This window comes from Vipera berus, assembly GCF_964194415.1.
Source record: "Vipera berus genome assembly, chromosome: 1".
Taxonomy (NCBI): Eukaryota; Metazoa; Chordata; class Lepidosauria; order Squamata; family Viperidae; genus Vipera; species Vipera berus.
This window is the reverse complement of record NC_138202.1, coordinates 147,445,267-147,468,596: the sequence shown is the minus strand read 5'-3', so window position 1 is coordinate 147,468,596 and position 23,330 is coordinate 147,445,267. Positions and strand designations below refer to the sequence as shown.

General features: G+C 38.9%; 1 protein-coding gene across 1 annotated transcript in view; it reads left to right on the top strand.

Moving 5' to 3' along the window:
* NEB (nebulin) overlaps positions 1-23,330 on the top strand; it is a 228,957-nt gene that overhangs the window by 155,039 nt on the left and 50,588 nt on the right. Inside the window, exons 135-149 of the mRNA XM_081333913.1 lie at positions 3,666-3,773; positions 4,743-4,850; positions 7,600-7,707; positions 9,108-9,212; positions 9,308-9,412; positions 10,406-10,504; positions 10,735-10,845; positions 12,035-12,139; positions 13,931-14,035; positions 14,225-14,329; positions 14,902-15,006; positions 16,170-16,274; positions 17,109-17,213; positions 18,377-18,481; positions 20,562-20,666. Of these exons, the coding sequence (XP_081190039.1) occupies positions 3,666-3,773; positions 4,743-4,850; positions 7,600-7,707; positions 9,108-9,212; positions 9,308-9,412; positions 10,406-10,504; positions 10,735-10,845; positions 12,035-12,139; positions 13,931-14,035; positions 14,225-14,329; positions 14,902-15,006; positions 16,170-16,274; positions 17,109-17,213; positions 18,377-18,481; positions 20,562-20,666 (1,584 nt within the window). The remainder of the gene's footprint in view (positions 1-3,665; positions 3,774-4,742; positions 4,851-7,599; positions 7,708-9,107; positions 9,213-9,307; positions 9,413-10,405; positions 10,505-10,734; positions 10,846-12,034; positions 12,140-13,930; positions 14,036-14,224; positions 14,330-14,901; positions 15,007-16,169; positions 16,275-17,108; positions 17,214-18,376; positions 18,482-20,561; positions 20,667-23,330) is intronic.

Below are 23,330 nucleotides of genomic sequence, written 5' to 3'. Positions count from 1 at the left end.
CAGCTTCTTCCCCTTTTCTTTAATGATCATGGCTTGGATTATCGCTAACATACTTTTAGCATGGCTTAGTAGTCCTACTTCTACCAGCCAATCAGCAGCAATTCTTTAAAAAACAGTTCAAACCTGCAGGTGGAAATAGTTGAGGAATGGGTCATCTTACCATTTCATTCTCAAAAACCAGAAACTGCTAGTTTCATTTCTTTGCAGTTGTATCAACCAAATAGAGCATGTTCACAAATACTGCAGAAATTGAACGGGGATTGATTTTCCTCCAATGCAAGTCATTGTATAGCTTCAGGGGAAAAAAGCCACAAATATATTTATTTTCAGTTCATTTGGCCCTGATTGAACAGCTATCTATATCATAAGATATTCTATTTTTATTCTGTGTTTTAGGTTGCTTACTACATTTATTTGCTTACTAACTTTATGAAGCTCTGGTGTGGTTTTACTTGTTACCATGGATGTTTGAATTTGTTCTGCTATGTTCTATGTAAGCCACCAAAGGCCTTTTAGATTGGGTAGAAATTTTATAAAAATAAATAAATAAAGACGGTGGTTGGATGATCTTGGTGGGGGCTCTCCATTTATTATGCCCCTGTCATGGACCGATCATCATCTCCTGCGGATGGTCTTCCGTTTTGCCACCCCCCGCCGTGGGGATACGGAACCAATTAGATGGTACCGCCCCAGACGCTTAATGGATCCTGATAGATTCCAAGCGGCGCTGGGGTCCCCACCTGCCTCCATTGCTCACAGCTCGGCGGATGCCTTAGTGGAAACCTGGGAAAGGGCAGCCACTGAGGCACTTGACCGGGTTGTACCCTTGCGGCCCCTGACCCGGCGCAGATCCCAGCGAGCTCCATGGTTCTCCGCGGAGCTCCGGGAGATGAAGCGTCGGAAACGGGGCCTAGAGAGCTGTTGGAGGTCGAGCCGATCCGAACCCGACCGGTTGCGGTTAAGAACCTATATTAGGTCTTATCTCGCAGCGATGAGGGTGGCGAGGTGTAATTACTTCTCTACCCTCATTGCGTCCGCAGATAATCGCCCGGCCGCCCTGTTTAGGGTGACTCGCTCACTTCTTAATCAGGAGGTGAGGGAGGATCCCTTGCAGGGTCGTGCCGAGGAATTTAGTCTATATCTGTCGGATAAAATCGCTCGGATTCGGACCGGTTTGGACTCCAGCTGGGCAGAGTCAGGCGATCAGGACACGGACGGTCTTGTCAACGTTATCTGGGAAGAGTTTGATTCTGTGACCCCTGATGAAGTGGACAGGATTATGGGGAGGCTGAGCTCCTCCACATGTTTGTTGGACCCGTGCCCTTCCTGGCTGGTTTATGCAGCTAGGGAGAGGACACGAGGCTGGCTCCAGGCGGTTATATCTGCTTCTTTGAGTGAGGGTTATTTCCCCACCGTCTTGAAGGAGGCGGTGGTGAGACCTCTCCTCAAGAAGCCTGCCTTGGACCCAGCTGTGTTGAACAACTTTCGTCCAGTCTCCAACCTTCGCTTTCTTGCGAAGGTTGTTGAGAGTGTGGTGGCGCATCAGCTCCCTCTGATCCTGGATGAAGCGGATTATCTGGACCCCTACCAATCGGGTTTCAGGCCCGGGTACAGCACGGAGACGGCATTGGTCGCTCTGGTGAATGATCTCTGGAGGGCTCGGGACAGGGGATATTCCTCTGTCCTAGTCCTATTAGACCTCTCGGCGGCTTTCGATACCATCGACCATGGTATCTTGCTGCGGCGTCTCAGGGGATTGGGAGTGGGAGGCACGGTTCTTAGGTGGTTCTCCTCCTATCTCCTGGGACGTTCGCAGTCGGTGTTGGCAGGGGGGCAGAGATCGGCCCCGAGGTCTCTCGTTTGTGGAGTTCCTCAGGGGTCGGTTCTCTCGCCTCTCCTGTTCAACATCTACATGAAACCGCTGGGTGAGATCATTCGTGGTTTTGGAGTTGGGTATCATCAATATGCCGATGATACCCAACTTTTCTTTTCGACCCCAAACCACCCCAGTGATGCCCTCGCTGTGATGTCCCGTTGCCTGGAGGCGGTTCGGGTCTGGATGGGGAGGAACAGACTTCAGCTCAACCCTGACAAGACTGAGTGGCTGTGCATTCCGGCATCCCGGGACATTCAAGATGTTCCATCTCTTTCTATGGGGGGTGAGCTCTTACCCCCCGTGGATAGGGCTCGCAACTTGGGAGTCCTCCTAGATTCACGGCTTACCCTAGAAGATCATGTAGTGGCCGTGACTAGGGGGGTTTTTGCCCAGGTTCGCCTGGTGCGCCAGTTGCGGCCCTATCTGGACCGGGATGCCCTGTGCACGGTCACTCATGCGCTCGTGACCTCTCGCCTTGACTACTGTAATGCTCTCTACATGGGGCTTCCCTTGAAGACCACTCGGAGGCTCCAACTGGTACAGAATGCGGCCGCGAGAGTTGTCTTGGGAGTTTCCCGGTACTCCCATGTTACACCTTTGCTCCGCGAGCTGCATTGGTTACCAGTCGTCTTCCGGGTGAGGTTCAAGGTCTTAGTTATGATCTTTAAGTCCCTACATGGCATGGGTCCGGGGTACCTCGGGGACCACCTGCTGCCGGCTTCAACTCCCCTCCGCCCTGTGCGTTCCCACAGAGAGGGCCTCCTCAGGGTGCCTCCGGTCAGGGAATGTCGACTGGCGGCCCCCAGGGGGAGAGCCTTCTCTGTGGGTGCCCCGGCTTTGTGGAACCAACTGCCGGTGGAGCTCCGGACGGCATCGGACCTCCGAACTTTCCGTCGTGGTCTGAAGACCCATTTGTTTGAATTGGCCGGTCTGGCCTGATGGGGGAGCTGTGTTTTAAATTGTCATTTTAGATTGCATTATTGTTTTTTAATTGGGCACTGATTTAATCTTTGTTTTAACTTTTGTATAGTATTGTATTTTATTTATATGCCCTGTGAACCGCCCTGAGTCCCTAGGGAGAAGGGCGGTATATAAATTAAATAAAACATAAACATAAACATAAATCAATAAGAGTGATTTTTTTTCTTTATTTTTCAGCAAGTGCTTGAAAAGTCCATACCTGTTAACTTTCCACTCAAAGCAAGATTTTGTCCTCAATGCTTATGCAATCACCATAACTGCATGTAGCAGTTCTAATTATAATTTTTAACAAAACTATAGCAAAGCTTTTTGTCACACTACTTTGTAATTCACTATATTTCTGCACCATGTAGAACTGTAGATCAGGTGCGGGAGGAAGGGAGGGAGGGAGGGAGGGAAAGAATTCTTTTTTCAGATCACCTCTCCTATTGTGTAGTGGGTCCGACGCAAGGAAGAGACGCCAGCCGGTGTGTGAGTTCAGCTCTTTATTGAAGGGGGGTAGTGAACTGGGGAATGAGGGCTACCTGGCTTCCTTAAATACCTAGCCAGGTAAGCGGACAGCCAATGGGGTTGGCCCTAGGTTTCCCGCCGAAACTGGGTTTCTTACCGAAACCGTCCAGGCCAACGCCCCCTGGTGGCTGTTGCTATGCAGGTGCCTGCATACATAACATCTCCAGCGTTAGGATTTTCCTTTGAAATTCTACTTTTTCTGTCTCTGATTGATATCTTACCAGCATTTAAAAACTAAAACAACGAGAAACCTTTTGCTAATATTCAACATAGCTTATTTTGTTTTGTCAATACTCAGGCTGTTTACCGCCATAACTATGTGCATCATATCAAAGGGAAATATACGCCAACAGATAAGACAGTGGATCTGGAGCGAGCAAATCGGGCTTACAAGATACAGAGTGAGGTAAGTACTTAGATTTTGCCTCTGGATGACATTAAAAGAGGGAGGGGAAGGGGTTTGAATTGGGGTCATGAAGCTGCAGAAGAAGAGCAGCAATAATAACACACACTAATACAACATCAAATATAAAAGAACAAGGAGGAGATGTTCAAGACTGGCAGTGTTATAGTGAGCAATACATTTACCCAGCTGTTTGGAATATTTGAGGGTCTTCTCTTTCCGTCAAAAGCTTTGGTATAAAACTTTGAAGAGTGCTGATATGTCTCTTCATTAGCAATGTGATGTTGGCTACCTTTTTTGGAAGTGAGACTGCTAATATCAACTCCTGGTGATAATTCGTGGAAGTGTTATGTTTCCTTGGCAATAAAACAAAAGGGGTTTGCTACTTCCTTCTCCTAGAATGCTGTTCTTATTCTAATATGCAGACCTAGAATTTTCTGGGAGATCTTCCAACTTAATATTAACCAGATCTATCCCTAGTCCCTAGATTTCTGAAGACCAGCCAAGGCCGGTAGGGTCCAGAGTTCATCACATTTACCTTTTCTGACCCTAACCCTAAACTTACTTAGTGGACTGTGGAATCATAGAGCTGAAAGTGGGTTAACTGGGTCATCTAATCCAATCCTTTCTTAGTGGAAAAACTAAATTCAACTGTATCTCTATCAGATTGTCTTGCCTCTGCTTGAACATATCCTATCAAGAGGAGACCACCACTTCCCTCATTGAAGTCTTATTACCATTGAGTACTCCAGTTAAAAGTGGCTAGGATTGTATTTCTTGATGTATTTTTTCAATTTGCCAAACTCAAACTGTGAAGAAGTACTAAAAAAAAAAGCGTGGCTGTAGCCTGGTATGACTTCTGCTTGTACAGTGCTAGAGCATACCAAAGGTTTCTCAACAATTGCCTTAAAGAGCTTTACTATATTATTATAAAGCTCGATTTTTATTCATGTATTCATTTGTTTTTGGCAGCCTCTCTACCGGAATGCTGGCTTGCATGCCCTTCCCACTGGATACAAACTTCCACCAGATACCCCTGGTTTCAAGCATGCTAAACATGCCCACTATATTGGCAGTGATGTAAGTAACTGTTTAATTATTTTTTATTTCCAGACAGAGACAAAAAGAGAGAAATACTGTAGGAGTAATATTAAACAAGACACATACCAGTAGCACCCAAAATAATTCCATAATGCTATCTTTATGCTTATTCATGCTTAAGGTAAAGGTCAAGGTTTCCCCACACATGCGTGCTAGTTGTTTCTGACTCTAGGGGCCGGTGCTCATCTCTGTTTCAAAGCCAAAGAGCCAGCGCTTATCCGAGGACATCTCCGTGGTCATGTGGCTGGCATGACTAGACACCAAAGGCGCACGGAACGCTGTTACCTTCCCACCGTAGTGGTCCCTATTTTTCTACTTGCATTTTTACGTGCTTTCGAACTGGTAGGTTGGCAGATGCTGGGACGAGTAACAGGCGCTCACTCTGTTACGCGGCACTCGGGATTCAACCTGCCAAACTGCCAACCTTCTGATCAACAAGCTCAGCGTCCTAACCCACTGAGCCACCACGTCCCTTATTCATGCTTAAGTGTATACAAATAATTTTTAGACAAGAGATAGCATGAGATAACATGCAAAACAATATGCAACAGATATCCTAATGTTAACAGCCTCTAGTCTTTTGTTAGATATAGAAAACTTGTGTTATATTGGGAAAATCCACTCATTTATGGAAAAGATTTTCTGCTCATGTGAGGGCCCCTCTATAGCTAAGCTACTACATCAATATAAAATGTGTATGATTTTATATTTAAGGTAAGATGAAAAACTTTATTTTACTGCAAAAGACATGAAAAAATTATAATTATTTCAAAAATCTGTAATATAATTTTCTTTCTGCTTTATACAGTCATGGCCGAAATTGTTGGCACCCCAGAAATTTTTCCAGAAAATCAAGTATTTCTCACAGAAAAGTATTGCAGGAACACATGTTTTGCTATACACAGGTTTATTCCCTTTGTGTGTATTGGAACACAACAAAAAAGGGAGGAAAAAAAGCAAATTGGACATAATGTCAAACAAAACTCCAAAAATGGGCCGGACAAAATTATTGGCACCCTTTCAAAATTGTGAGTAAACAAGATTGTTTCAAGCATGTAATGCTCCTTGAAACTCACCTGGGGCAAGTAACAGGTGTGGGCAATATAAAAATCACACCTGAAAGCAGATAAAAAGGAGAGAAGTTCACTTAGTCTTTGCATTGTGTGTCTGTGTGTGCCACGCTAAGCATGGACAACAGAAAGAGAAGAGAACTGTCTGAGGACTTGAGAACCAAAATTGTGGACAAATATCAACAATCTCAAGGTTACAAGTCCATCTCCAGAGATCTAGATTTGCCTTTGTCCACAGTGCGCAACATTATCAAGAAGTTTGCAACCCATGGCACTGTAGCGAATCTCCCTGGTCGTGGACAGAAGAGAAAAATTGATGAAAGGTTGCAACGCAGGATAGTCCGGATGGTGGATAAGCGGCCCTAAACAAGATCCAAAGGAATGCAAGCTGTCCTGCAGTCTCAGGGAGCATCAGTGTCAGAGTGAACTATCCGTCGACATTTAAATGAAATGAAACGCTATGGCAGGAGACCCAGGAGGACCCCACTGCTGACACAGAGACATAAAAAAGCAAGATCACAGTTTGCCAAAATGTACTTGAGTAAGCCAAAATCCTTCTGGGAAAACGTCTTGCGGACAGATGAGACCAAGATAGAGCTTTTTGGTAAAGCACATCATTCTACTGTTTACCGAAAATGAAATGAGGTGTACAAAGAAAAGAACACAGTACCTACAGTGAAATATGGTGGAGGTTCAATGATGTTTTGGGGTTGTTTTGCTGCCTCTGGCACTGGGTGCCTTGAATGTGTGCAAGGCTTCATGAAATCTGAGGATTACCAAAGGATTTTGGGTCGCACTGTAGAGCCCAGTGTCAGAAAGCTGGGTTTGCGTCCGAGATCTTGGGTCTTCCAGCAGGACAATGACCCCAAACATACGTCAAAAAGCACCCAGAAATGAATGGCAAGAAAGCGCTGGAGAGTTCTGAAGTGGCCAGCAATGAGTCCAGATCTGAATCCCATTGAACACCTGTGGAGAGATCTTAAAATTGCTGTTGAGAAAAGGCGCCCTTCCAATAAGAGAGACCTGGAGCAGTTTGCAAAGGAAGAGTGGTCCAAAATTCCGGGTGAGAGGTGTAAGAAGCTTATTGATGGTTATAGGAAGCGACTGATTTCAGTTATTTTTCCCAAAGGGTGTGCAACCAAATATTAAGTTAAGGGTGCCAATAATTTTGTCCGGCCCATTTTTGGAGTTTTGTTTGACATTATGTCCAATTTGCTTTTTTTCCTCCCTTTTTTTTGTTGTGTTCCAATACACACAAAGGGAATAAACCTGTGTATAGCAAAACATGTGTTACTGCAATACTTTTCTGTGAGAAATACTTGATTTTCTGGAAAAATTTCTGGGGTGCCAACAATTTCGGCCACGACTGTATCTACATATATTTCCAAAACATAATTCCAAGTAACTTCTTTCAGTTGAGTTAGATAATTGTTGAAGAACAAATAAAAACAAACATAATAAAGGCTTTCATTAAAATATTCAAATGGATTAAAGGAGATATTGAGATAGATGGCTGCCTAACTGCAATATGGGGTCTTTTAGCTATATGTTTGCATGTAATACTGGTTTCATTATATTGGGTTTTTTAATTCTACTGTAACTGTTTTTATTTATTAAAGCATTTAAATCTGAAGTCTATGTATATATTTTCTTTTCAGATAAAATATAAAGAAATTTATGAACACGTCAAGGGCACTGGTTACAATTTTGGGCCCAAAGCTGTTCCATTTGTACATACAAGGAAAGTCAATAAAATCCTTAATGAGGTAAGTAAATAATTCATTTCATAAGAATTGGCATTTCTGTGATACAGTATTTGATTTTATAAAATTGTTTGTGATCACTGTTAGAATCTTACATAGGAATCTTACATTAAAAAATGATGCGCTTTTGTACAATGTTTATGAACCCATTTTAGATAAGACAGATAAATGTATCTGCTATAGAAATATCAAGTTGATTCGGCCTTCCATCTTCTGAGGTTGGTAAAATGAGGACCCAGATTGTCGGGGCCATAGGCTGACTCTGTAAACCACTTAGAGAGGGCTGTAAAGCCCTGTGAAGCTGTGTATAAATCTAAGTGCTATTGCTACTAATGTTTTTAAATTGTGTATTCTAATCAGTAACTTTGAAAAGCTCACAGTTATGAACTATTACAATTCAAAACTGTATTTGGGCATAAAACTTGTGTGATTAAAAATAGTAAGAAAGTTGATGCTTCACATCTTTTCTCCATCAGCATTAATTCATTGACTGAGCAGTAAATCTTTTAGGTTTATCTGAAAGTTTGGGAATGTGTTATAAATGTTGTGGGGAGGAAGGGCACCATGGGGAGTGTGTCCATTCACAAATGGTTGTATGGTGAGCATGTTGTCCAGTCACAAACTTTTTATGTCATAGAAAGATAACCTGATGAAAATAACATTTTGATCATCTACATACATAACAGAAATGGGATCTGAGTATTAAAATAAGGTGTTTTTTTAAAAAAAACAATAAAGAAAATAATAAATTACACCTTTGTAAAAAGATACAAAGTAGGAATGATAAACTGCTTTCTCTCAAACTGTTGCTTGCTGTAAAGCAACTGTTTTGAGCATGGAGCTCCATGAATATTCTATTACTTTTAATACATACAGTCTTCAATTTACGATCACAACTGAGCCCAAAGTTTCTGTGTGGAACATTTGTTGAGTGAATTTTGCCTCATTTTACAATCCTTCTTGCCACAGTTGTTAAGTGAATCACTGCAGTTGTTAAGTTAGTAGTGTAAATCTGGCTTCCCCATTGACTTAGCTTGTAAGAAGATTGCAAAAGGTGATTACATGACCTTGGAACACAACAACCGTCATAAATATGAGTCAGTTGCCAAGCATCACATGACCATGGATATGCTGCAACAGTTGTAAGGGTGAAAAACGTTCATTAGTCACTTTTCTCAGTGCTGTTGTAACTTTGAATGGTCACTAAATGAACTGTTGTAAGTTGAGGACTACCTGTATTAATTTAAGTGGTATAGCTAACTCATGTGTTTATTATTTAGCATTCATGGATTGGTTCTATCTATTCAAATGACTGGAATAAGTGCTTTTTAAGGAAATACTGTGCAAAATAGATTAAGATTTAATTTAATTTAATTTTTTTAATCTCTTTCCTTTCGTTACAGAGAATGTATCGGGAGGTGTATCACAAAAATAAAGATAAGATTCATACTACACCTGATACGCCACACAATCGCCAAGTGAAAATAAATCAAGAAGCTTTCAGTGATGTAGGCATATTTTATTTATATTAGATGCACAATTTGTGTTGTGTTTGATTTTACTGGGTGGGGAGAATCTTATTCTTCTTCTCTCTTTATTTTAGCTTATCTACAAGACTGATTTCTTCAAGATGCAAGGACACTTGACTTCCTTACCATTTACTCCACAAACTGTACACAACCGTTATGTTGGAGAAATTACAAGTGATGTAAGAAGATTTGTTTTAAAAATTTAGAATAAGTTGCTGTGAATACATATAGATGTATTAGGGCCTATGGTAATATAAAAATATTTTTTGTGATAATGGTTTCTCTCCCTAAAAAGAATTTATCAAAATGAATTACACCCAGTAAACAGAACATATATCTGATTCCGGGTGCAACTCAAGGTGCTAGTTGTCACTTTTAAAACCCTACATGCTTGGAACCAGGTTAACTAAAGGACCCTCATTTCCCGGTAATGTCTACTTGACCCAGCAGAGTGGGGAGGCTGGGAATGTTGTGGGTCCCCTCTTCTAAGGAGGTACATCTGGTGGAACCCAGAAGAAGGCCTTTATCAGTGATGGCTCCCTCCCTTTGGAACATCATCCCTGCGGAGATTAGATTAGTCCCACTCTGACACTCTTATGCAAGGCCCCAAAGACCTGATTTTGCCAATGGGCCTAGGGAATCCAGAGTGGGATGGAGCCCATCAAATGGCTTGCTTGGTTGATTGTTGTTGCCAGGGGGGGCTCGGGGGGTATTGTTTTTATTGTTTACATATTGGGTTTTTTAGTTTTGTAAGCCACCCAGAGTCAGTGAGAGTGAGAGGACAACCAAAAGAATCTTCATTCATTCGTTCGTTCGTTCGTTCGTTCCTTAATTCATGAATAAACAAACAAACAAATAAACGAATGAATACGGAGCAGGGTTTTTTGGTTATATCAAGTGCAGCTGCTTTGGGGTACTCCTATGAATATATGTGGATTTCAAGATTTTGGACTACAATATTCATCAGTCTTGGCTATGCTGGCTGGGATTGCTCAGAATAGAATCAAGCAACATATGGAAAATTATAATTTCCTCATAGCTGCATTAGACCAATTTTCCAATAGCATCTTTGTTATTTCCCAGCATTCCGAACTATTTCAGATTATTGATTTATGTGAAATATATACTCTGAGATGGTAAAGATATATTCAGTCAATGTCTTTATTTGATAGATTAAATACAAAAGTGATCTTCAATGGCTCAAAGGTCTTGGCTGCTTCCTGTACGATACTCCGGATATGGTCCGTTCACGGCATTTACGCAAGCTCTGGGTATGTCATTTTACTCTTGGCAACCATGAATACTAGAAGTATTTATTTTCTGCTCTTTAGTTAAAAGATAAGAATCACTAAAAAGGCAAAGTTTAATATTTTTTAATGTGGCACATAAGGTCAATATAACATCAATTAATTAATCAAACATATATGCCACTTTAATCTCCATAATAAATGGCTCAGAAATAAACCTGTAATACTAATGTTTTAAATCTACTTTTTTGTAGTCTCATTATGTCTACACTGATGCTGCAAAGAAAATGCAAGACAAATACTCTGTGGTTCTGGACACCCCAGTTTATAGAAAAAATCAGGAGCTAAAGACCCACCTTAGTGAGGTGAGTTCAGTTTATTCATTTATCAAATTTGTATGCTGCCCATCTTACCAAAGATAACTGAAGGGCAATTTGTTAGTTTTCCCACAATGAAAAAAATTCAAGAGAAAAGCTCTCCCCTAACACAGTAGTTGCATTTATCGACAGTTGCAGATAACTGTTGATAAAAAATACAACCAAGGGACATGATTATATTGACACTGTACAAATGTGAGATGATGGTGGAACCACTTGTTAACTTTGCACAGTGAAGAAAATCCTGCACCTGGGTAGATAATATATATATATATGTATATGTATATTTGTATGTGTATATACACACACACACATGTATATATGTATATGTTTGTTTGTTTGTGTGTGTGTATAAAACCAAAAGGATCTGTATGCTGTTTGGCTTTCATCATAAGAAACTGCACACAAAATGTAGTTTAGGTTGGTAACAAGAGTCATCTAAGCTGAGTACTCTTCATACCAGGAAGAATAGAAGACCAGGAGAATAAGAACAAGAGCAGAAACAAACCTATCAGATTAACAATTTGTTCTATAAAGAATCTATGCATGGAAAACAAAACCACGAACTTACCGAAGGGAAAACAACCATGGGTCTTCTAGAAGAGCAAATTCATGCTCAATGGCAAACAGATGGCATGGGCAATCTGGCCATCATCTCATCATATTATTGGGAAGTTACGATCTACTCTTATAAATCATTCAGTCAATCAATTCAGTTTTGGCCAATTTAAAACCAAACATTGGTTATAACAGATGCACACTTGCAAATGTCAAGGAATCTTAGGTCATTTGCTTTGGAGTTAATTCTTATAAGCCAAGTTCAAGGATGAAGGAAAACAGCTACTGTTTCCTACTGTTTGCCAGTAAGTGCTGCACAATATCTTTGGGCTAAAGGATCTTCTGTCTATCATAGTCAACGGCGCAAGCCAACCAGTGCAAGACATTTTGTGAAATTCCAATAATATTCTGCCCCCACATGAAGGTGAAAAATAGTTAAAATATTTTGATAATGTAGTAGATAGAAATATTGATCAACACTTCATTCCAGAAAAAAATGGCTTTCAATGAAGTAATTTTTTCACCTTTTAGCCTAAATCAACTGCTTTAAAGAGTTGCTAGGCAGGATTAAATGTTTGGGGTTGTTTTCACAGTATTGTATTCATATAATCCTTTCCAGATTGTATACAGAGCTGCAGGTAAAGAGCAAAAGACTAAGTACACATCAATCCTTGATACACCAGATTTCAACAGGGCCAAAAGGGGACAAAAACTGCAGAGCCAAGTAAGTACATGTTCAGCTGCAACTATGAAGGTATTGTGTAACATTTTCTAATTATGTTTCAATTTGTAAGGTTGAGAAGCATTGTGCAATCTTCCTTCAGATATTTGATATGTTTATTAAAATATTTAAAGGAACAGGATAAATAGCTGCATAAAAGAAAAACAGAGATTCATAGTAGATAAAGAACAAAATACGGAAAATAAGATGTTTACAATTATCAATTTTGAAATTAATTGTTTCACTAATTTATTAAAGGTGGAGAACTGTTTATTATGGCAACTTAAGAAGTACATAGAAATCTAAATAAAATCCTATGCATAATATTGATAACACCACTATTTGTAATTATTTTATAAAAAGAAAGTAAAGAGGAAAAAAAATTAAAAGCATGAAAACAGTATTACACAATGATTAACTCTTCATATTATTAGCATAGATCTAAGGGTTTTTCCCCAGCCAACTTAATCATGACAATAAAATAAAGTAGCGTATTCTCATAAACCTCCAATGTAATTTAAGCACACATATAACTCTGGGGTGTTTTTCCAAGTAATAAGACATTTCCCCCCACCCCCACTTAGGCAGGATTTCTTTCATAAATCTGTGCTGCAGGAATTGCTGCCAAGTAACTGTGACCTACTCAGCTCATCGGAAAGGATATATTAAGAGTTCTTCTCTTGCCATTATTATGTGCTTTGTAATTGTGCAAATTAGAGAAACAAATAGTTTCCTGTGCTTGTAATTATTGAGTCAGCTTTGTGGAATCTTCAGGTCTTCTCCACCTCCAAGAATTCTCTTTGTCTTAATTCCAACCCAGCTCTGATCTGTCTTCCATAGTTACATTCTTTCTCTTGCAAAAGCTTATGCCCAATATTTCCTCCTCCTCCTCCTCCTCCTCCTCCTCCTCCTCCTCCTCCTCCTCCTCCTCCTCCTCCTCCTCCTCTACTTTTCTCACATTCTGAACTGCTATATTAATAATATGTCTATTGTTCTATTCTATTCATAGCTGTACTGTTTTAATAATATAGTTATTAATTCATAATAATATAGTTATTAATTTTTCACCAATTTAAGGACACAAACATCCAACTAGAAGGCATTTGTCAAGTAATCATTTGATTACTTGAAAGAAATTGAAAAAGATAAATCTTAAAGTTGACGACTGTGCTAAATTTTGGTAACCGGAGCCAAGATGATGCAAGTTGTGTGGAATTTTAGCTTTTGTTACTAATATACTTTGTCTGTATTGGAAGAAGGGACATGGATCATTTTTGTGTATGACATATTTGAAAATCACTAATTTCTTATCAGAAGCTTGCCAAAGAAAACTCTACCAGGCAATATTCCAATTGAATTAATGAATGATCTTATGATCTCATTTAGTGTGTTGCAGTTTCCTTTGTATACATATATGTGTGCTTTTTCTTTAGGGTGTTTGTTTTTATTATGCTTTTATTTATTATGCACTGCCTGGAGGAATTATAGAGTTTGCTGGCCTTGTACATTTAATTAATTATTATGAGCATATACAGTATATGTAATGCAGCACAAGTATTTATTGTGAGAAATATTGCAGCCATTATTTTGAAGTGCTTTTGCTTGGTTGTAACACACATTTCTTCCTAGAAAAAACAGTAGCTCTGATCTCTGAAATCCCTCATATGTAAGCATGAGCTGCCACTTAAGAGCAGAAAGACCAATGATATGCAAAATTCACTGGAAGAAGGAGTCTAGGGTTTTAGATATACATGAAACCTATCTGATCTGTAACAACTTTATATTCTTCTACAGTACTTGTATGTTGAACTCGCCACCAAGGAAAGACCACATCACCATGCTGGAGACCAGACACCTGCCTTAAAACTTGCCAAGCATGTGAAGGACTTTGCCAGTGAGGTAAAGGTTGCCACCATTTGGGTTGTCTTGGCGAGACAGATAAACATCTGGTTCTCCTAAAAAGCAAGCCTTCAGGCTATGCTCACTGGGATACTTTCTCCCTTTTTATACTTTAGCTTCTATAGCCTCTATAGAGCACAAGTCTCACTATTAATCATGCTCTTCCTCCCCTCCCTTTGGTTTCTTTAGAAAAAATACAGAGCACTGTACGATAAACTAAAGGATAAATACATAACAGTCCCGGATACACCAATTCTCATCAGAGCTAAGAAGTCTTATCTGAATGCCAGTGATGTAAGTTTATGACCAAAAAAAAGATATTTTTAGCTAATACTGTAGATGATCTTATAAGAGGATAATTGGAGATAATCAATATTCTACAGATGCAAGATGACCAGAATTCTTATTACGTGGCTCTTCATAATGAAAAATTAAATTAATAAGAAGTTATTCAGCAGATGAAGCAATAGTTACCTGAACAAGGATGAATGTGAAATTTTGCAGGAAACCAGCATTATTTAGAATGTACATTTGGTTTATAATTGGATCTCTCTCTCTCCATCCCTCCCTCCCTCCCTTCATTACAGTAAACAAAAGTATTGTGTAAACTGGAAGGAAAGGAACATTTGCATTTGCATAGAAAACAACATTAAATATACGGAAAATTAAGCTGTTAAAATATAATTGGATAATATTATGTTCAGGTTAGAATTTGTGCCTATTTTTGTCTTTGCAAAAGCTGAACAAGTGAAGATAATGTCTGATTGGTCCAACATTAGCAGACATAATTCAGGACTAACACTATCTCATTAATGATATAGAAATACATTTCAAATATATGTCTTCTGTTGTTGTTTTTTAATCAGCTGCGCTACAAAGAAACATTTGAGCGAGAAAAGGGTAAATACCACACTGTAAAGGATGCCTTAGATATTGTCTATCACCGCAAGGTCACTGATGATATCAGCAAAGTAAGTATATGGCTTCTTAAATATGAAAATCTGCCTGATTATAAAACATTCTCAATCTCCATTTAACCCCCAAACATCCATTTTACAGGGCCTTGTCTTTAAAGTCTGTCCCCCATCCCATCTACCCAGCCACCCAGCCACAGTCAAATTCAGCTGTCATTAGAGATCGTTACATCAAATTGGGGTTTGGGGAGCTTCCATTACATTTAGCATACTGCATTGGAGCCTAGACAGGATATTAAAAAGCGGAGACATCACCTTGCCAACAAGGGTCCATACAGGCAAAGCTACAGTTTTCCCAGTAGTAATGAATGGCTGTGAGAGTTGGCCCATAAGGAAGGCTGAGCGCCAAAGAATTTGATGCTTTCAACTGGTGGTGCTGGAGAAGACTCTTGAGAGTCCCTTGGGTCTGCAATGAGATCAAATCAGTCAATCCTAAAGGAAAGCAACCCTGCCTGTCCTTTGGAAGGACAGATACTGAAACCAAAGCTCAAATACTTGGGCCACCAAATGAGAAGAAGGGACTCCTTGGAAAAGACTCTGATGTTGGGAAAGATTGAAGGCAAAGGGGAAGGCAACGGCAGAGGATGAGATGGTTAGATAGTGTCATTGATGCAATGAATGTGAATTTGGGCAGACACTGGGAGACAAGGGAGGACATGGGAGCCTGGCATGCTATAGTCCATGAGGTCACGAAGAGTCAGGTATGACTTAGTGACTGAATAACAACAACTGCATTTGAAGTTACTTAGCACTGTGTACTCTTATCTTAATTTTGTGATGGCATTGCAGACCTCTTCCTCAGTTTGGTTGGGGGATGGATTTATTAACAATGCTTCATTTGTCTTCTCCCCCCCCGCACAAAATTCTGGTTCAGTTTTGCTGGCCGAAAGGAATTTCAAGCAGCAAAAGTGGCTTGTGCTACATCCTGGCACCTCCATTCAGTGCATATTTTTCTTAGTCTGGGTTGCCTACATAAGGCAGCTTAGTTATAAGAATATTATGTTCTCCTAATAATCTGTTGCAATTTGAAATCAATTTATTGGAGAGCAGGTTCCACTGCATTTAGTGGAGCTTTCTTGTGAGAAAGCATATTTAAATTCTGATAGTATATTTTGTTTTTTGGTTAATTTAATATTATTTATTCATTGTTTGCAAATTAGGTGAAATATAAAGAAAAGTACATGAGTGAATTAGGATTTTGGAGATCTATCCCAGACCAGCCAGAACACTACCACCATCGTGCTGTCACTGATGCAGTTAGTACGGTGAGTATTGATTTATGTTGACCACTTGCATCGTGAGCATAAATAAGCCTTACAGAGCAACAGGCTTGAGAAAATCTAGGGTGGTTAATTTATGATGCAATTCAAAAGTGGATGATTTTCTATTTTTGCTGTTGGAGAGCTTAGCAATCGTAATACCACCTGCAAAGTGAACTCATTTATAGGGTTGTCGGTGGACTTTTGACTGCACTTTGTTTATGATCTCAGAATTTAAAATCTGTCAAAACGTCTAAGCTCCATGGTAAAAGCAATGAATATTTTTAATAATTAATATCATAGGTGGAATTGAATGGAGAAGAACAGACTCAGAGTGGATGTAGATATTTGGGCCTTCCAGTTCAAGGACTTTTTTTCATAGGATATCTTAGCTTTACAGCTCTCGCTCAAAGACTTGCCAAGAGAACTTTTGCATAGATTCAGCTTATGTGCCAAATGAAAACTATACCTCTTCTACCTGAAATCTGTTAAACCAGAGGTCCCCAACCTTTCTGGGTTGGTGGCCCAGAGAGAAAGGGAGGGGGAGGTGCCCTTATGCACTCATGCACACATGTGAATGGGGCCGCGCGCACTCACGTGCCACTAGCACTAGCATGAGTAAGGGGTGAGTGTGTGCACACACACGAACACACTGGCCAGCCACTCACGTGGCCCAGTGGCCAATAGGCCATGGCCTGGTAGCGGGCCTTTGCCCCCAGGTTGGGGACCCCTGTGTTAAACAAAGACAGGTTGGTTAAACTGAGGTTTTATGGTGAATTCTTGTGACTTCTGACATTATTTCATGTAGTTAAGTTTTCTCTTACTACTTTGTTTTTGCAGGTTAAATATAAGGAAGATTTAACATGGCTCAAAGGCATTGGCTGCTATGCATGGGATACTCCTGATCTTGTCCTCGCAGGAAAGAATAAGGCTCTGTATAGTCCAGTATGTGTGTTATTTGTTCCTGTTCAGAAGTTGTGAGAGGTTGTTTCTTTCTGAAGATCTGATTTGGTTTGATAGTGGCAGGATTCTGCATACGCAAAGGGAAAGACCTTTGATACATTTGCCTATTGGATTTTTTTGTTAGCAACATAAAATTTTACCAGTTTCTACAATACTGTGTCATATTTAGGCTCTGCTGATCATGCAATTGAATCAGCTGGATAAATAAATCAAGATTCATGTCATGCAAGTAATCCTTGACTTACAACACTCTCACTGGGATCAGAATTTCTGTTGCTAAGCAAGATGGTTGTTAAATGACTTGCACCCGATTCTACAACCTTTTTTTTTTTGGCCATGGTTGTTAGATAAATCACTGGAGCTACTAAGTAACTCTAGCCTCCCCAATTTTTTGTGCTTGTCTGAAGCCAGCTGGGAAAGCTGCAAATGGCTATCACATGAGCTTTGGATGCCGCAACTGTTGTGAATACATGCTGGTTGCCAAGAACCCAAGTTTTGATCATGAAATGCTGCAACGGTCATAAGTGCAAGGACTGGTTGTAAGCCATTCTTTTTTTCCAGTGCCATTGTAACTTTGAATGGCCACTTGATGAATGGCTGTAAGTCAAAGACTACCTGTAATAAGTGTGTTGCTTTTTACATAGTACAATAGATAAACTGTTGGACTATTACTTGGGAGACCTATTTTCAAATCCATCATCAATCATAGAGGCTCAGTTGGTGACTTTGGGGTAGACACAGTCTCTCGGCGCAACTTATCTCACAAGATTTATGGGGTGGGAGAAAATTGGAGGAAAGACAATGCAGACAATACCTTGAATTCCTGGAGGAAGGATGGGATATCAATCTAATAAAAATAAATAAAATTTCTGTAAGCCACCCAAATTGTGGTGGAATCAGGGAATCTATAAATCTGATAAATAAGTAAATAAAAATATATCATTCAGTTCTGTTTTTGGGTGCAGCAGACTAACAGGTCTCCCAGGTTGGAAACATTCACTGAATCATTTACTGATGGCTCACTTTTATTAATAATTGTGAAAGAACTGCAGTGTTTCACTCATTTACATTTGATCAGTGTTTGATACTGACTTTTGATTCTTTTCATCATGTCCTTATAACTGTTGTATATTTGTTTTCAATAGTATAAGTACAAGGAAACATTTGAAAGGACAAAATCCAACTTCAAGTATGTTGCTGACACTCCAATTAACAGACATGTTAAATATGCTACTCGGTTGATGGATGCGGTAAGTAGATTAAAAGACTCTTGTAATAGAGCAATTGCCTACAACAATTCCATTAAAGCCTCCCCCATATATTAAATTGCTTTGTACTCTCAACATGGTTAACTAGGTCAGGAAAAATGGGGGAAGATTAGTTGGCTGAGAAACTTTGAAAACCCCTGAATGAATTAACTTATTCCTGTTAACTAAGATCCATAGTGGTGCAGTGGTTAGAATGCAGCATTGCAGGCTAACTCTGCCAAAGCCCAGCAGTTTAATCCTGACCGGATCAAGGTTGACTCAGCCTTCCTTCCTTCTGAGGTGGGTAAAATGAGGACCCAGATTGTAGGGGGCAACATGCTGACTCTGTAAACTACTTAGAGAGGGCTGTAAAGCACTATGAAGTGTTATATAAGTCTGAACAGTATTGCTATTTCTAATTCTCAAAAGGTTAAATATATCCCAAAGCAGACCTACTCATGCCCAAAATAAATTCCAAACTCCAGTTAGCCTTTCATGTCATAGAAATACATAAGCCCAGAGAATTAATATATTTTGCCTACCCAATCCTTCAAGACAGTTGCAGAAAAGGATAGCTAAACCAGGAAGTATCTTCATTTCAAACCAAATCTTGTTCCCAATATCTTAGCAGCACAGAATGCACATTCTTATACACTGATTGGCAGCAATGCTCAAACCATACCAACAGCTAGTTGCCTGGACAAAGGAAAGATACCACAAAGCCTTTTTAAGGGCACTTTACTGATATAAAGGCTAATGAGATAGTGGAAAATGTATGTAAGGACAATGAATTTCCAAAATGGTGAATTTTGTTTTGGGTCCAGTTAGGATAGGTAAGTAGGTACTGCAAGAACCACCAACAAGATCTGACCGGGTTAGAAGTTGACTAACCATCTTGTAAAAGGGATTAGAGTTCTAAAAAAACATTTAGAGATAAAGCCAATATCTAGAGAACTTCAGGAGAATAATATCTTCAAGATTCCTTGATTATGTCTTTGGAATTGCACATACACAGAAGTAGGGTTAAAAAGGTGTGTGAAAAACTGACTGTGAATTTTCTTTAAAGAAATCCTGGACATACGAGATTTGCTTTGAAAAGAGCTTGAGATTTCTTTTGTGCATTTTAAAAAAAGTATAAGTAAATCCAATCATAGAAAACTAACTAGTTTATTTACTTAAAAAGAATTGGATGTGTGGAAGGAAAGAAGAGGGTTAAGAAATCTGGCAACAGTAGCAAGATCTCCCTAAGAAGTCAGCTTTGAAAATGTGGATATCCATCCACAAGCTAGAAGTTCTCATGTCTGATATAAAACAATGTTTGAATTAATCAGGAAAATATTAAATATAGAAGGAATAGAAAATGATTTTATAAACTCCTATAATAATGCATGTTTAACACAAAAAATGAGTATTTCCCAGTTGCCGAGATACAGCTGTGTTTTATTTTCTGCTCAATATATAAATCTTCTTCTGCTTCATATATAAATCAAGTTAATTTTCCTACATTTGTAGCTGTGAATTAAGTATATTTCAAGATAATATCATTCAGGGCAGCAAAATTAATTGGTGCTGCACTAGGCCAAACTCTGCTCTTATTTGAGTATGTTCTATATATTGCTATGTGTCTTAATGGGTTAAGTCCAGACAATTAATTTGGATCTATATCACAAGCATTTATACATTTTGAAAGGCATGTATATGCTAATTGCATTAGTCATAATGCAGCTGAACTTATAATTGTGATTAAGTTGAAGAGTTAAAAGACATGCTGTCTAATCTGAACTTTTAATTCTGTATCTTTAACACTGACATCCTCTTCTTACTGGACCTGGAAATAAGCCGCTATTCTGGCTGCTTTCTGAAGTAGAGCAATCTAGGACTGTTCTGTTTAAATTTATAAGATTATGTTGCGTTTTAAATGTATGTATAACTATTTTTGGGAAGGAAGGGAATAGGTATCTTCTCTATTTTCTGAATGGGTGAATAGATTTAATGAGTAGCTAAAAAAGTTTTGAATAGTTGATGCCTTGCTGTTAAATTTTACGCCTCTCCATTTATTACTTCCTGATGCTGCTTTGAGCAGAAATTATACAAATCTGACTATGAGAAGAAGAAGGATAAGTATTCCTTGGTGGTGGATGATCCTAAAACCTTGCTGGCCAAATGGGGAGGAGAGTTAAGCAGTCAGGTACGGTTGGCCAAGTTGGTCAAGACATCCAAAATGCGGCTGGTGTCATTTGTGGATGTCCCTTTTTACATGTCTGAAGTGTCGTTAGTCTGTGATGTAATAGGCTTGATCTGGGATATTCAAAATGTTATGTCTTTCATGTACTGAAAGCTATCTGTACTCTGCCGCCCAAAATTGCTCAGTAGCTTTTTGAGTGAGCCTGTCCATACTCTGTGTTCTCATAAACTATGCCCAAATGGATAATGATTATTTCTCTACTATGTTTCAATTGGCATTTGAAAAGAAATAGGTCTGAGTGTTCTTATTATTAAAAGGGCATTGCTGTGTGTGATGATCGCAAAATAATGTTCCAGTGTTCAGTTATTCAGTTAGGACATTATTCACGTTGCTGCCCATACATTGGTGTGATTTTTGAGAATACAGGAGTATTCCAAAGGCCTAAATCTCACTATCTGTGATCTAGAGCAATTTTTGTTGTCTTTTTTGTGCTTCATTGCTGTTTGCATGAACAGAATAAGTATAAGTCTAATGCCAAGTTGTTCCTGCAACATGGATGTAATGAAATTCTGCGACCAGATATGCTGACAGCATTGTACAATACATATCAGTGGAGTCAGGTAAGGTATTGTAGTAGTAGTAGTAATAGTAGTAGTAGTAGTTGATACAGTAGTGGTAGCAGTGGCAGCAGTTATAGTGGATTGATAGTGTTGATGTGAAAACAGTGAATGTTGAAGGAAGTAATTAAAAATCTGCATATATGATAGCCCCTTAAACCTCTATACAACACACACCACAGAATGTGGTGAATTAATTGAAGCTTTGTCCAATAAACATAAAGAGTCTTCATTAAAGGAATGGAGTTAATTTTGAATGTTGCCATTATTTGCTATGTATTAGAGCAAATTCTTTACAACCAGCAAGATAATTAAGGGGAGAAAACTGCTTATGTGTCTCCCTTTCTGAACACTTGTCAAAGCTGCACCCGTCTGCAGCAGATACAGGTATGAATAGGAAGAAATATCCAATATTTTTAGGTCTCCCCTTCATGATCATGATGGACACCTGGCTAATAGACATAGCCCCTCCCCACGTTAGCTATATTATATGCTATTTTAGATCATTCATTCCTTGCAAATACAAATAGATGCAGTTTATTTGTGTTTTCCTGCTTTTTACCTTAATCAAGACCACCTGCACTGTACCAACTACAATATTTATTGTAGTTCTTCTGCAGGAGAGACTAGTCCCAGAAATTTTTGTTCTTTATTTGGAAAGACTTCTCAGTTTTTGTTAAATGTTGGGAAGGAAACATCTGGCCAACATACGTAGATTCTCCATCATGCACTTGACAGTCATTGTTCACCTGTTCTAATGCAAACATCACTTTCATTCTCTAAACAGGTACAGACTGGAATAGCTTGTTTAGGATTTCATAATTCACTTCCTCCAATTTTGCATAGGCCCAATTCTGAAGTGAGATAGCAGTCACTCATAATCTATCATTAAGCCTATTTAACATTAAGGCTCACATTTAAACTCCAAAGCTTGAGTTCACAAACAAATCATGTTTGGAAGTAAAGCAGCATTGATATTTGTGAGCAGAATCTCCCTCTTATCTACTGTAAATCTAGTTTATGCTACGATAATCTAAATTGACTTACTTCTGAATAAAAGTGAGATTATCATATTATAATGCCAAAATTTATTATTCACTTGCCCTAAAAGTAATAGGTTGTGGTTTTTTTATGTGTAAATAGTTTTAGATTTGGAGTGTCAACTTATCTCAGAATTACATTCAGTCTCCCTGCATCTAGTCTACACACATGCTTTATTTCTGGCATTAATATGTTAGCAATCTCTTAGTATACACTGTCATTGTTTTGTATATGTGCAATTCTTTGTGCATGAATTTATTTGTGTCTTTGTGCATGCCTTTGTTGTTGTTGTTTTCATTATAATGCATAAACAAAAACAGTTATGTTTTCTCTCTTGTCTTTATACCATTTTTAAGGTCCTGGTATTCTACAGTATGTAAAACCAAATAGAAGATTCCCTAAGATTTTCAGTTGCATAAAATAATTTATAAAGATCTATAATAATATCTATGTCTACTGCCCAAATAAGTAATATATTTTATGTACATATTTTAAAATGTCTGTACAATTAATAATCTCAGTATTTTCCCTTCTGCTATAATTACAAAGTATTCTTTGGATTTGCAATGAATCTGATGTTTTAAAATAAAAATAATAATTAATTTAGGGAGCTCAATACCAATATGCAGTTGGAATATTGGCCAACCACTCCTAATTTTTGTGGGTTCAGTGATCCTGAATTCATTCATACTCTTATGTACTGCCCAGAGTCTGTGTGGATTACAACAGAAAGGAAATACTATAAAATGAATAAATCAATATTTAACAAAGTCTTAAATTTGTTATTTACATTCTAAAAGATGCTACTCACCTACTCTGGTTATTCATTTTAAGAAATCCTTCCATTTCAAGCACAGGCAATGGTTTCATCTGCTTGGGTGAAATCCTGCTAATTTACTCCTTTTATTTATCATGTTCACATCCTGTTCCAGGAAGGATATATGGGATTATCTCATATCCATTCCCATATCAAGGTGGTGGGAGGGTTAGAGATGATGACTCACACTAG